Source organism: Acanthochromis polyacanthus, chromosome 6 (genome assembly GCF_021347895.1).
Source record: "Acanthochromis polyacanthus isolate Apoly-LR-REF ecotype Palm Island chromosome 6, KAUST_Apoly_ChrSc, whole genome shotgun sequence".
NCBI classification, from domain to species: Eukaryota; Metazoa; Chordata; class Actinopteri; family Pomacentridae; genus Acanthochromis; species Acanthochromis polyacanthus.
Window position 1 is genome coordinate 36,414,285 of NC_067118.1, and position 15,618 is coordinate 36,429,902.

The 15,618-nt window shown below is 45.6% G+C and overlaps 1 protein-coding gene across 3 annotated transcripts in view; it reads right to left on the reverse strand.

Moving 5' to 3' along the window:
* rarga (retinoic acid receptor gamma a) overlaps positions 1 to 15,618 on the reverse strand; it is a 43,254-nt gene that overhangs the window by 19,470 nt on the left and 8,166 nt on the right. For 2 of the 3 annotated variants that reach the window (XM_022203226.2, XM_051949853.1), the window contains exon 2: positions 10,326 to 10,696. In XM_022203226.2, the coding sequence (XP_022058918.1) occupies positions 10,326 to 10,494 (169 nt within the window). In that variant the 5' untranslated portion in view covers positions 10,495 to 10,696. Of the gene's footprint in view, positions 1 to 407; positions 964 to 10,325; positions 10,697 to 15,618 lie in introns of those variants that run through there. The other variant, XM_022203227.2, reaches the window with a different exon arrangement.

Below are 15,618 nucleotides of genomic sequence, written 5' to 3' on the forward strand. Positions count from 1 at the left end.
TGTCACTCACCAAACCTTTTCCTCTTTCTAGAGTGCAGCACCTGGCAAGGTCAAACCTCAGGTGGTTCACATTGTCACTGAAACTTGACTCCATGGGCTCAGACTCATAAGTCAAACGTGGAAACGCACAGACAGGCAGACAGAAACACAGCAAAACACAGACAGTGCAAATGATATCATGGCAGGAGAGAGGAGGAGAGGAGAGGAGAGGAGAGGAGAGGAGAGGAGACTGTCTGTCCCAGTCTTTTCCTGTGCTGCCCCTGACAGCAGCCCCCTTGGCCGAGCCCTGAGGGGTAAACAAGCCAGCAACCAGAAAGAGAGGGAGTTCAGAGACAGAGAGAGAGAGAGAGAGAGAGGAGGGAGACATGATTGTGTCATACAAGAAATCCAAACAGGATGCCACTTACACTGAACACTGGCACTGCCCGTCCAGGCGAAGGGGTCCAGCCCAGCAAAGAAGGGGCTCGCCTTGCGCAGCATGCATGCACCGCGACTGGTGACATCATAGAGCTGGCGGGGGCCCATTCCCAGAGCCTCCATACAGTCGAACATGGTACCCCCCCACCCTCAGCAGAAATCACTACAAGCCCTCAGTCCTGCCTGCGTCCTGCCCTGCTTCCACCGCTCACGTCACTCTCTGAGGCAGTGACAACAACACACAGCAGCAACAGCTATCTGGATCTGCCACCCTCCCCTGCACTTATCTCTCGCTGTCACTCTCTCTGCTGTCCTTTCCTGCCGATGCCGGAGTTTCCCTCTTCTTCCCTCCCAGCTGGAATGCAGATCTGGTTCCTGCCTGGCTGAGCTGAGCTGAGCTGAGCTGAGCTGAGCGTGACTCTGACTCTCCACTCTCCCCCTGCCCTTGGGTGAGCTGCTCCCTGTCTGCTGTAACAGACCTAAATAACAGCCTCTCACAGCACTCGCTGAGCCCCAGACACGGCGGAGCGAACCAACTGCCTCGGCATGACGCTCTGAGAGGGGGTGGAGTGAAACGGAGAGAATGCCAGAGAGGGAGGGATATAGAAAGAGAGAGAGAGGAACCCGGGAGGGGGAGGGTGCCGTCCAGCAGAGCCTGCGCTGGAGGAAGAGCTGATCTGGATAGAGGACAAAACTTTTATTCCCATTCTTCCGTTTGATCCGCACTGTTTTTGTGTTTCATATTTCAGCACCAAAAGCAAACGAACACAGCCGTGCCTCGTTCCCCATCCACAGTCTCCCATTCAGGTCTGTCTTTTCATTGCACCTCCCCCAGTTCCCTGCAGTAAATATGAGCCCCCTTCCCCTCCCTTCCCTGAGCCCCCGTCTCTAATCATAACCATATTAAAGTCCAGCCACTGGCCCGGCTGTGTATGTGTGTGTCAGAAAGAGAGCCAGAGACCGGGAGAGAAAGAACATTGTGCTGTGGTTGAACCCAGAAACCAGATGCCAGGGTAAATCCCTCCCCTCCTCTCTGTCCGTTTGAGGGAACAGAGGATGGGCAGTTCTTTTCTGTCTCTCCCTCTGGAAGTGCTTTAACAGTGATGAATGAGGGCTGCCTTGCTCAATCCCCGCAGTGCATTTACACAGACAAATACCCCCAATATACAAACACACCATGTGCTTTACACACTTCTCACAGGTTCACTTGACCTTGTTTTTGATTTATATATCCGACGAAACCTCCGCAAAGAAACACAGAGATGCCGCGCAAGTTGTCGCTCTCGTGTAGCTTCAAGTTTAGCAGTGGTTTCATTAAATTCTGCCGGCTTCTTTAACGCCGGCTGCTCTGTGTATCGATAAAAAACAATTAAATTTAAAAGATAGCAGGGCCCTCACAGTGACAGTAAGTAAATCAAAGGAAATCAATAGGTGGTCTGCGGTCAATGAAAAAGCCTGTCACTGGTCCTAACTGTTGCTCAGCAGACGGATAGACTCTGGCTGGGCTAAAGCAAACAGCCCGATACAATGGGAGATATATGATAATAGAATGGCTTTAGTCTATGAGCCCTGCACATTCATCTCCCCCCTGTCAAACCAATACAAGTGGTACAGCCCAGCAGGCAAAAAAGACACCATTTCCTGTCAATCTGTGCTGCTGGCTACACTCTCCATAAACACACAGTGCCCTCCCCTCCCTCCTCCTCTGTCTAACACTTCACTCTTTTTCCTGTCTCATGAAAGAAACCATGCTTTCACGTTTGGGGCTATTTTGAAGGATTTTCATTACAATGTTTATTGACCTAAAAGCTATCCCTCTAGTTGAGACTTCTTGTTTATTTTCTTAAGCTGGCACAAACACACACATGCAGAGGCAAACACACATGTGGGATGAAAAGTCACACGCTCAATCTCACACACACACACACACATCTAATAGCTCTTTTGTGGCATCAACTGCTAAACAACATCAGTAGTTTTTATGCTTCTTCATACAGCTGTCAAGTCATAAAAAGAAAGCTTTATGGCAGCAAGAGTAGAACGCTGAGGCTGGATAACAAACTGTTATCTATTAGAGATACCGCTGCTAACAACAGTTTGTTGTTAAAAATTTATTCTTTTTCCTTTTTCTGCGTCTCCACCCATTTACACAATTCCAAAAAAAAAAAAAAAAAAAAAAAGAGAAGTACTCCTGGTCTGGATGCATTTCAGATTAAATCATCTCTGCCCAGAGTCGCATTTTTATGATCCATGAGCATTCTTCTCACACTCGTCTGTCGTCTCCTTCCTGTCTTTTTTTTTCTTCCTCACTACTAGTTTCATACGCATCCTGGAAACTAAAAACTGGCTAATCCCCCGGTGCTCAAATGTTCTATGTAACACTAGCGTTGTTTGCCAGGGCTGCGCTCCGGACTGGTGAGCTGAACACAATCAATTCATAATATCGTGCGCTCACATTTAAAGCGCTTTTGTTTTTGGAGATTTATGAGCCCTATCCGATTCCCCTGGTTTTGACATTTCTTTTTTACAGTGTTTGAGACTATAACTCAGACCACTAACCCCAGGTTCTCCGCTTATTGGCAAACGCTGCTGCGAGGCTGCGAGTCTTCCAAGGCTTCAGTGGGTTTGCAGTTTAGATATCCAATCTACACATACTCCATACTGCTGCTGACCCAGGCTGGTCCCTGCCTCCCCCCACCACCATCCCTCCCCTCTCTCCCCTCCCTCCTCCCCTTCCTTCCCCGGCCAGAGAGGTTGAACTCCAGAAGAAACCCCCACTGGGCCACTAACTTTCCCCCCAAACTTATCCTGCCCTCCCTCCTTCTCTGCCTCACTCTCTGGCTCACGAGTCTCTCCATTGCTCTACTTAATTCTTTTTCCCCCCTCTGTTTCTGCAAATACTCTCCCCATTTCATCAAGTTCCCTATGGCCATTTTTTCCCGACTGCGTGATTTGTTTTAGTTGACAAAGTTCTCGGCTTTTGTTTCTGGTTTTGGAAAGGTTTCATTTTCAGTGGCTGCCAACTCACTGGTCATTTTGTGTCGACTCCTGCTTTCAATCTTGTTTGATTCCAGTGATTAGAACAGATTCGAAGACATATTAAAAATGTCGTCATTTTTCCTTTTTGATGTGATTTTGTGATTATGACGCTTCGTGTTTCCATCCAGGGATGCTCAGTCAGCTGGACCCAGTTTGGTCATAGCCCCACGTGGACGAGAGCCCAAGAAAATTCCAGCTTTTACTACCGTCTGACACCCTGATGCCGATTACAGATAAGACATACACAACACATTGTTGCCACTTCCTCTGTATACAGTCATTCAGGTTCCACCACGCAGCGGTGTGTGAGGTAATAAAGACGAGGCTTTGCGCTGAACGCAGCCTGGTGATTCTGAAAGGAATGTAGAGCTTTTCCATTTCTGATGTGAGCATGTGTGCAGTGTGTGGACATGCTGAAACAGATTGCTGATGATAGAGACACTGAACACCAGTCCAGGATGGCCTCCCACTACAGCCAGATTCAGGTTACGCAGAACACACACACTCAAAAACACACTCACATCCCCTACAGCTTTTTGTTTGTTTGTTTAAACAAAGCAACTCAGTCGCAGAGCTAACAAGTAGGATCCCCAATATATTTTCAGTCCTTTTGCTCAAGAATAAAAGCAATTTCTCGTTTATGTAATGATGTGTTTTGTTCAGCAGTGAGAACAGAGCACAGTCCTTGCGTTCCTCTCATTACATCCATCAACTGCTCCATCAGCAGCAGGTTTTACACATGTTCAGCTCTGACAAGACATGTAATCTTATCCACTCATCTACCTCTCTCTCACAGTATATCTCTGGAAGATACCTGATGTGTCACTGAGGAGCGATGTGGGCAAACTGTGGCATGACTTCACAGCAGAGGCAATGTTCACCTTCGCTCATATGCCGGTCCCACCGAAACGTCTGACAGAGCTACTTTTCACAGCGCTATCACTTTTGGCCATCATTCAGCAAAGCCTTTTTCGCTCTCTGTCTCTTTTCTCTCCCCTCTATCTGCAGTGTCATGACATTTTGCTACCCGTGTTTTGTGGAGGGAAAAAAAAAAAGGCAGATCTTTTAGTTGTTTGGCCAAAAATACGAACCCCCGTCCTGCTCTCATAGGCCCGCCCTGGGCCTGTGTGCCCTCCCTCGCTATTGGAGGGCTCAACCCTCTTTTCTCGCCATTGCACACCGTTCGTTTCGCACGTGCCCACAAAGGACCGTCAGAAACCAGACCCCTCCCATTTTTAATAGTAGCCTCTTTATCTTAATCTGTCATCATATCAGAGCTGTAGTGCGCCCTGCGGCCTCTCTCTTACCATCAACTTGGGCTGACTTTTCGCGAGGAATGTAGACACACACGACCGTGCACTATCACCTAATACACACAAAGTTGCAGCAGGTTTCCAGCACTTAGGGCATATTGGCTTCCACTTGCAGAGAGGGATAATGAGAGGAAATCCAAGGTGAGGGCTGAGGAGAAAAATAAAGAGAGGAGAGAGTGAAAAGAGCAAAAGAACTCAAGAGCGCGTAAGCCAACAGGGTTTAGGTGGATATCATCAGAGGAGCAGATATTCAACTCACTATCATTTTCACAGAAAACTCCTCGACTGAGTGCACAGATTGTCAGGGAAAATGAAGCGGGACTTTGTCCATTTTCCCTACTCCTCTATTGAACTACGGCCAGCGCTGGTTGAAAAATAGAAAGGGCAATGTGAGGGGAACTGATATCCAAAAAGGAGAAGAGTGCCTTGGAGAGCTGTCATCTTGAGGCTAGGGGTCGCCTAGGGAGATGAAAGCAGGGATGTCAGACGATGCGGAGCTGTTTATTAAAGCAGAGGAGGCTCCAGTCTCACTGATAGATGAAGGACGCAGCCAAACAGCACCACACAGGCTGTCATCACACACAAGCACACACAAATGGTCCGGTTCTAGCATTGCTAATTTGCTATGTAGATCACAGTCACTGGAGCGGAGATGCCAGCGAGCAGATGGCTCTATAACAGGGTTTTTTTCCCCCTGATTTAGTGATGGCACTCATTGCATTCAACATTAGGGTAACACTAAACACTGCAAACATTGTTTTAATGTAATAACGGGATGATCCAACAATTGATGAAGCACAATCTTCCATGATTTAGAAACTGTTGCTGAACTGAGATTAAATTTGGCTACTGGATATAGTTTAGAAGATCCATCCAGGGGGTTTCTTTTACATCACTGTCAGCAATGATTTGAGACTGGGCTCCAACAATATGACAATCTTAATCTTATTCAGAGAGAAATACAATGAGAAAGTAGCGACAAAGCCTGAGATCAGTATCATCTTACTTTAACAATAGTCAAATCAGAATTGATGAGCATCAAAATGTTCCTCGTGCATCATTATCAAACTACAAATGTCTTCTTTGCAATGAAACTGCATACATCAATATGCTGTTGTCTAATTTATAATGAATAAATGAACATGTTCTTTCATATTTTTTTTCTTTTTTCTGAAACTCTTCAAAAACTTTATCTGTAAGGTTTCCCCCCTACTCCTGGCCCATTGCTCTGGTCCCTCCAATAAATCTTCAAGAAATCACTAAATGCCACCACCAGGATTGCCAGAGGTCAGAGAAGGATTGACTCGCTCTCAAGAGCAAACAGAAAAGCGAACACTCAGGTGTCAGGGCTTCCGCAGTTTCAAAAGAGAGGTGACTTCACAGTTTGTAAAGAGCACACAAGAAGGGCTAAAAAATATATAGATAAGAGGTTTGCTTTCTGTGTATGTAGGGGAACTTGCGTCTGCATACATACAGTAGATCACTTTCTCCTTCGTCTCCCTCCCTTCTCTCAAATATATAGTATACCCACATAAGCAAACATATGTGCACCCAGACAAATCCAAACTGACACCATCAACAACGTACCTACCTACCTCCATCCAGGCTGGGCTGAAACCCAGCACTTCAACCTTATGAAAATAAATAAAGCAGCACAATGTGCTGTTTGTGCTCTGCTTCGCCTCCAGTGGAGAAGGCTTCACTCTGCTAGTCGACATCCTTCCCTGCTGTCCCTCTCCTCCATTTAATGATTCGCCTTTTACATTCCCTCTCATACCACATTTCCCACCAAAATGGCTCCTTTACGCAACTCCCCGAGCTCCCTAAGCCAACATGACCTCCTTATGCGTGTGTGTGTGTGTTTAAGAATGCAATGAGTGTTTTTAATTATGTCACTCTGCATGGGGATATTTTTTTTTCTGCCGGAACATTTTGGTCCCTTTTTACAGTCTGCCTGACTAAATGTTTTGTGTGAGTTGTATGAGTGTTTGTGTCTAAGTGCGCCCACAGAGACAGATGCATATATGCTAGGCAGCCAGTATGCTAATGTTGGGGGAGTGTGTGTATAAATGTGTGTGTGTGTGTGGTGTACAAATGTCCAACACACTTTATACATGAACAGTTGTTCATCTTGTCTCCACCAGAGGCCCCACTGAGCAGACTCGGGCAGCTTTAACACAGGTTTCAACACGTTATTCATTCCATTCTATTAATACAATGCTTTTAATCTTATCCCAGTGTGATACAGCTCAAACACTCACAGCTGAGGCTCTCATGAGTTTTCTGTATATATATCACTCGGCATAACCCTACAAATTATGGTATGAATGGAAAGTCCGAGCCTAGCAAAGGACTTTAGATTTGGGGCCAGACCATGTGGGCTGAAGGAAATGACCTACTAGCTTTTCAAAACATCCCTGTGGCTGGCTTTGGGGCCAGAGCTCTGGCCCTGATTGGCGAAAGCTTAGAGAGGTGTTTCAGGGCTCAGTGACGATGTTATCACATAGTAAGTGGCCTTAATGGGCTTCCAACTGTTTGTTTGAAGGGCTCCCCTAATGACAGGGATCAACTGATAACAGCCTCTGCTATACACTGCACAGAGAGCTATCGGACCCTTTCACGGATGAGCAGATGCCGTTGTGCATTTACTCAGATGCGTGTAGCGAGGATGGGAGTCCTGCAGCATGACCATGTGGTCACATGACTTGAAAACTACGGTGAAGCGCTGAGGTTTTCTGGCTGCACTTCCTCCAAGTTTGTATTAAGGAGGAAGAAAAGCCTACTATTCCTACATGTGCAAACACAGTCGAACCACCTCACCCTCCTCACTGCTGTCTCTTCCCACCTCTGTGCAAAACAGGTATTTCCAAAGACACTCTGGTGCCAAAACAGAGTGCCGCCATGGGAGGTGAGCCGACAGGTCGGCACAGCACGCACACCCAATAAAAGTAGGTGTCACCCGGACTACCTTTGTAACAACAATTACACACACAGCTCTGAACATGGGCAAGAATGCAAACGCAAAGAAAGAAATATCCATAGTGCTACTCCCTTTATGTGGAAGGTATTTTCTCAGTCTGGCCTACAGACAGGCCTGACAACAATGAGCAGGACTGTTAAGCCAAGTCCTGGAGAAGGAGTAGAAGGAGAAGAAAAACAGGGCCTGGGGAATGTCCAAACCAAGGCCTTTTGTCTTCCCCACGAACATTTAAGAGAGCGGGGAATGAGACTGCTGTCAGCAAAATGACTTGTAACATTCCTTGTCAAGGGATACACCAATAGGATGTTTTAAAAGCTGATAAAAAAACACAGTTTTCCACTGAGCAGCCAAAATTTAGACTGACACTAAGATGTATCTTCGTACAAGAAAAGCAGCGCTACAGAGGTTTACAGTTTTAGAAACTTTAAAATTAGTCTATTCATTTATCCGCCAACAGATATGAAATGAATCACGATTTAGACAAAAGCATCAAAAGTAATTTGGTTCAAGCTTCTCCAATATAAGGAAACATGGCTTTTCACAGTCTTTTTTTTAATCATTGCAAAATGAACTTTTGCACTTCTGGACAAACAAAACAAGCACTGCATTTTCAATAATCAGTATCGGAGAAAATTATTTACACTGTATGAATCAATAGCTGCAGACCTTGATACAACCGCCTTCAAACAATTAACTGGGTGCAAAAATTTAGCTACTTTCATCACAGATAATTTCAATCAAAATCAATACATTAAATAACATCGAACCAACACGGATATGTAACTTTTCAGCTAATATCAGTTCATTTAGAGGTATTAAACGTGAACGTCAACCACCACACATAAAGCCAAGTTGAAGCTAATTGTCACGGTGATCCCGACTTAATCTTTGACCTCGGCCTTGTTTGAGCTCTGACAGCGAGCTTAAACCTTATAACAGTATTTAACCCTTGTGAACGATACTACTGCCAGCGCCGATGTGTCACTACGAGCGGTCATGTATGAGGCCTCGGTGCATGTGGTTGCCTGTGTCTGTTTGTGCTTTGATACTTGTTTTCGTTTTAACTCATGCCAGCATAAAAACCAAAAAGAATCCATCTGTCAGTGCGGTGGGATTTCAGTCTGCGTCAGGGGTATGTTTCTAGTTTTTAGATGAAAGAAGTGCTCTGTTAGTGTGTGTGTGTGTGTGTTTGTGAGAAAGGGAGAGAGAGAGAGAGGGATGAGTGTCTCTGATGGTGTGTTTGCCTGTGTGTTTTTCTTGCAGGGTGTGTTCTTGGATTCCACCACACCAAGACATTACCCCCAGGTGCTCTCTCTCGCTCTCTCTCTCTCTCTCTCTCTCTCTGTCTCTCGCTCTGGTTCTGTGAAAATACCTTGAGGATTAGGTGGGCAGCGGCAACGAGAAGGAAGAGGAGGGGGGTGAGGTAGTGATTGACGGCTGAAAAGCTGGAGAGGTGCTCAGGCATGCTGTGGTGGTGGTTTGGGGGGAGAGAAGGGGACACAGGCGGGGAAGGGGGGTTGACTCTCAAGCCTTGCACTCAGCTGTTGCCACCCACACCCATTATTACCCCTCCACCACCTACCACCCGCCACCACCTGCCACCCGATCAGATTTCAAATAACTCTTGCTTACCTTTACTTCATAACCTCAACAAAAGTCTTTCTCTATCTGCCTTTCTCTAGCATTGACGTTGTCACCGGCGAATTAATCAGCAGTGGTTTTACACAAGGATACTCCCTGACCTAGAATCCTGTTGTCGATTAGTGGTTTTGAGGCAAGCAGGTGTTTCGAACAATGAGCAACGTATATGGCGGCGGTGTGTGTCTGATCTGGCTAGTTTTTGCTTGACAGAAAAACACTCAGGATTGCCAACAATCTCCTCTTTGTGCTCTGTCCTCCATACATCATCCCAACTCAGTGCTTCAGAATACAACAGTGCCCCCTGTGGTCAGTTTTAAAACTACATGTTTGACACCGTTGTGATTTGAATCCTGCTTCCTTCTTGCCTTTCCTACTACAAATAAGTGTCTGAAACGCCAGACACTGAGTAGTGTCACTTTTCATTTATTTTCTTGATACTCAGTGCTCATCACCTCATCTGAAAGAACGTCGTTTTGTCTCTAATTGCGGACTTGTGGGTTGCCTGCCTCACAAAAGCACTGTGAGAGGTCCACATAAACACACACACACACACGAACCAGTGAAGCCAGAGCCAGAGTTTGTGGTCACAACCACACCATCTACAAGCACCGAGCATATAAGGAAACCACAGGCCCAGAGTAATCATCGCATTGATGAAAGTAGACTTTTTCCTCATGGTTTCTTTGGGGGATTTTTTCTTTCTACCGCTCATCCTATATCACAAACAGACCCTAAAGTTTTCCATTTCCACAAAATTACACATAATGAAGTGTAATTTAAGTAGCTGTATTTTCCTCTTTCCAGCACACGTCCAAATTGTTTAATGTGACTTGACTAAAATGAAGGTAATGGCCATATATGTAGTTAGAGCTGAGGGGGAAAATTACACAAGAGAGGGAAGACACGTCAAATACACACTAATGAAGATGACTTACAGAGAGCGGCCATCTCTTTTGGCAGGTCGGCACCAAATCTCCCAAACAGGCTGCTGTTGGCCAACAGGTCAAAGGGGGAGTGGCTTCTCATGGAGTTGAATGGGAAGGGGTAGACAGCAGGTGGGAAGCCGGTCATGTGACCCACCTGCTGTTCCCTGTTGGTAGCCATGGTAACAGAGCACCCAGGGGTCCGCAGCAGGCCTCTGGGTGAAGATGCCGGCTCTTGCAACACCTGGAAATCCTCTGCAAAGTTGAAATCCAGGTCCTTTCGACAAGTCTTAGGATGTGTTGAATGTATAAGCAGCAGTGGGGCCTCTGGTTTACTGAAGGACAGCCGGACTCCAATTCAGATGAGTAATCCAGTCCCTTTTCTGTGAGAGAGAGGACAAAAACATTTGTTATTTCTTACTAATAAATTCACCACACAAAACAAAGTGTTTCTGATCAGCACGAACATCATGATACAATCAGTGCTTTAGGCCGAGATCCGTTCCGGATTCGACAAACACAATTCACCTCACATCAACTCTGAGTCCTTTTGCACTCTGGGACAGAGAATAGTTTATCCACCGTTTTAATGTAAGAAGGATGTGTAAACTTCATACCAACAGGTATGAGAGAATGGGAGGAAAAGAGGAAGTAACAAAGGAATGGGACGGCGAAAACCATAACAGATAAAGACGTGAGAGAAAAAAGAATGAGTGAGCTGTGAGAGGAAAAGCCAGAAAAACTGGGACTGGGCGAGGGGAAAAGAAAATAAGAAAGAAGTTTGGAAAAAGTTATAACAGGGAAGAGCGGGAGGGAGAGAGGGAGGGAGGAGAAAAAAAAGAGAGAGGGAGAGAGAGAGAGCTCTTGTTCCTGCAGTTTTGAAGAGCTTCCAGACTTCTACAGTGATTCCAGGCTATGCCATATGATTTAAATCACCAGAACTCTACTATAAAGAGCTCCTCTGTTCCTGCTGCCAGCCTAGCACAGCAGCCTGCCTCTTTGCCTCTTTCCCCCAGGACCAGAGGCCCAGACACGGGGTCCAGAGCACGAAGAAGGGAGAGAGGAGGGGGTCGATGGGTAGGGAAAATGAGATCCACTGATTTCTAACTGCTGCTGTCACTTCCAACTATCTTCTCTTGAGGTCAGGCTCCCATCCCACAGAGTCATTTTGGCTCTAACCTCCTGCAGCCCGCTCATCACTTTGACTCCACACAGTAGGCATAGACAAGTCAGGCACAAGTGTGGACAAAGCTGCAGTTATGCCCCACTGTTGACTCTTAATAGAAGAAGGGAAAAAACTTTTTTGCAAAAAAATAAAAAGATTAGGCCTCCCATTTTCTTTTTCATGTTTTCTTTTTGCCTTTTGCTTCCTTAGTGTGATTTCATGAGTGGGTGGTGTGATCAGCTTGTTTTTTAAATGTGGCTTTGAAAAAGAGCAGAGCCAAGGAATTTGGAACTGCTGTGGCTTGTGAATCTGGGAGAAAAGACAGGGAAAAAATCTTGGTAATGAATTCGGTATAAACAAAGAAATGAGGGGGGGAGAAAAAGATCTAAGGCTGAACCGGTGAACTGCTGAACTGAGCGAAAAAGCGCAGAGGAACAGTGACAGGGTCTGGGCACTTGGGGGCACTAGGAGGTGGCGCCATGCCCAGGAAAAAGACGGAGCGCTTTCCAAGATGCACACATATGCACCACACACTCTGAAACACATACACATGCAATCAAGCACTCAAAAACTCCACACGTCACATGTGTGAGAACACACACACACACACACACACACACACACACACACACACACACACACACACACACACACACACACACACACACACACACACACACACACACACACACACACACACACACACACACACACCTCTCACCCCATGCCTTTTTCCAGGGCCCTGGCTCCCTCCCTGCCTCTCTTTCTGGCTCTTTCTCTTTCAACAGAGCCAGTTAATTACACCCTACTGCTGCAGGCAGCTTCAAACCACCACTAATTTAGAGTTCCATTACAGTAAACTGTTCCACATGTGCATCCAGGGCCCAGGCAGGCTCGGGTGGCCACGTTTCAGGAAGGAGCAGCCGCCGATAGGCACCCACCCCCATCCTGCCAACACAGCCATGCTGCCATCTTTCTTCTTCTTCTCTTTCTTGCTGCATTTCTCGCTTCATATCTTTACCTTTTCCAGTCATTTCCTTAGCAAAACCTCCTTGTATTTGTTCCCCCCGTCATTTCTGACCCTCCCCAAGTTTCCTCTCCATAATCACGTCCTTATACCCAACCCTCTCCCCCCACACCGCCTACCTCCACCCGCACCCCGTCTTTATCCTTCTACTGCTTATACAACTTGTACCATGACCCTGTGCAGCGGTTCCACTGTGTGGCTAACGCACAAAAACATCACTAAAGATTTCACAGTGGGCCTAATGGGAGAAGAGGTACAGACTGGAAAAACAAAACTGCCAGCGACACACAGGCTCATAATGTGCATGTGTGTGTGTGTGTGTGTGTGTGTTATGAGTATGTACTTGGCTAGCGTTTGGCCCGTTTGGATATCTGCTTCATGAACTCAAACTAGGCCTCATAAAGGTAGTACAACTCGTCTGGAAGTGCTGGGAGGGAAAAGGACGAAGAGAAAAAGGTAACTGTGTGAGAAAGAGAGCAATGATTACAGAGAATGCAACTGTACGCACATGACTATTGTATTCTTAAAAGGGGAAATAAAAGCATATTGACCCAAATATTTGGCATAAAATGAGTTTCAGTCTGAGTGTGGGATTTGCCCACAGTATAGTGCAGTTTCGCTGTCCTTTCAAGTATAGATTGTGAAACAAGAAAAGAAACTAAGCGACAGAAAGAAAGAAAGACACAAAGAAAAGAAGGACTAAAACACAGAGACACAGCCTTTTAAAATAGAACCCAGTAACTTTACGCTCCCCAAACACAATAATGAATTAATAAAAGAGTTGGCGCCAGTGTTTTTTAATGAGTCACATCAGCCCAGCAGCTTTTTACAGAGCCATTTATGTTTTATGTTGGGTCCTGTGGTAGGCTCACTTCGCCAGCCGTCTGGGGCTATAAGGGGATAAGGGGAATTTGGAGTGACCTCATCCCCTGTTAGCCAGGGCCAAATGGGCATGGAGGGCCTCCCCACTTCCCCTGAGCCTGGGGGGCACACAGGAGGCAGCAGGCGGCCAGGCAGGCAAGGCGCACCAGGGCCAGCGATGGGTGGGTTCACGGCTGCTGCTGGGACTTTCCATCATTGCCTAAGAGGTGCACTGTAGCAGTTTAAATTTACTTTGGTTGTTTCTGTAAATAGTCGAGTGTCAGACCTCACAGTAGCTCATCATGTTAAAGCAGACTCATTGGTTACACTCGAGGTAATCCATTGCTTTTATCAGGACAGGACAGCATGTAGCAAATGAAATGAACTCAATCAAGCTGGCAATTTGGAGACAGCGGTACAAGATGAGGCACGCTCCGAGACATCGGGATTCTCTTGTTTGCTGAGGAGTTTGGATTTCAACAAAAGGAAAAAAAAGATGGAGCCGAACGACAAATCAAGCAACAGTAAAAAAGACAGAGAGAGAGAGAGAGAGAGTGAGAGAGCTGTTCCCACAGATTGAATGTCTGTCAGACAAAGGGTATCAAATCCTCTGTGAGCAAAACAACAATTGTGCCTTAACCGTTGTGACAGAGTGAGGCCCCTCAGGCAATAAGAACTGCAGTCAAACATAACAAATAAATCACGGCATCTCAGGAAGCTCTGCACCACAAAACTGAGAAAAGCAGTTGTTTCTTTTTAGTCAGCAGAAGAAACCACAGGTGATTATTCGGCGCATATGAGCAGGATTCAGGGTGCCACAGCTTTCCTGGTTTTTACTGGTGGACGTTTCTTATTCCAGTCAAAGACAACACAGAAGGTACTGACTTGTAATTTCATATTTGTGTGAGCATTTGTCTTTGAAGTCAAATTTTCACAGCACACTAACTCATTTGACTACTATTTGTTTCATTTTTCTGAGAGCAAAATGGGTTCACAAGTTTTTGAACTTCCTCAACTCCCCACAAGGCCAGAAAATACAAATTTCTGCAAAGAATAAAAACATGTCAAACAGCCTGCGCAGAGCAGCAACTCAAAACTTTCACTGTAAGGAGTGATTGCAAATTCACAGGCTCAAGATAAATGAACTGTGCCATGTATGCTGGCGGGGAAAGCATCCTCTTGCTCTTTTTCCACCTCTGACTTGCCCACTCCTGTTCATTTTTTGACAGAAAATTGCACATGTCTTCCAGGCACTGTCTTCCAGTTGTCAACATTGCAAAATGATTTATGTTCAGTAACTTTGAAAAGGAAATGACACGAAGCGGAGAGGAATATGTTTCAGTTTTGGTTTGTGGATGAAATCATACCACCACAACAGTTAAACAATGATTTTATTGCCAATGTGTCCTAACTGAATTGACAGACTGGCTTCCTCCAACTGCTCGGCACAAAAAGTAAACATTTAGTGTCATTATTGCTGCTTAATATGCCCACACAGAGCCATCAGAAACTGTTTATGCACTCGGATAAATGAAAATGCTCTTAGTGAAACATGATCATAAGAGCATTATCTGATCCTGTCGCTGGCGTCAGCGGCATTTTGACTGTAAAAACAATATCCTCAACACTATTATCTGATGCAAAGCTGACAGCCTCCAGTCTTTCAACAAGTGGCTGGCTAATGGCTCTGAAAGAGACACCGAGTGACAGACGGTCCAGTGTTTCCAAACAGACCTGCATTCCTTCACCTAAAACTTGTTTGACATCTGCCTGCGCCTCATCGCACAAACACATATTTGGCTCCAGCAACAATGCAAAGAAGCACCTCTGTGTAATCATTTGTCACTTAAAGAAGTATTGTCTTTCAGGACTGCCGCTGGGGAGTGTCATTATGCAATGCCTTTCTTTCTACCTATAAATCGTTAAACATTAATACCTTTTCTTTTCTTCCCTGTAGCTTTTCTGTTTAAGTCTAATGTCACATAACAAGCTGTGCTGACTTGCAATGGCGGAGAGAGAGAGTTATGGAAAGAGTGAGAGCTCAGAGTGAGACATAAAACACTTTGTGACATGATGAAGTCATCCTGACAGCTTGCTGTTTCCATGATGTGGTAGAGCTCTTTGGAGTACTCAACATAGAGACTTCAGTACTTGGTCAAGCAAAACAAGAAAACACACCACGATGGGAAAAGAAAAAAGACAGACAGATTGTAAGAAACTTTGAAAAAACAGAGAAAGAGCCAGAGAGAGGC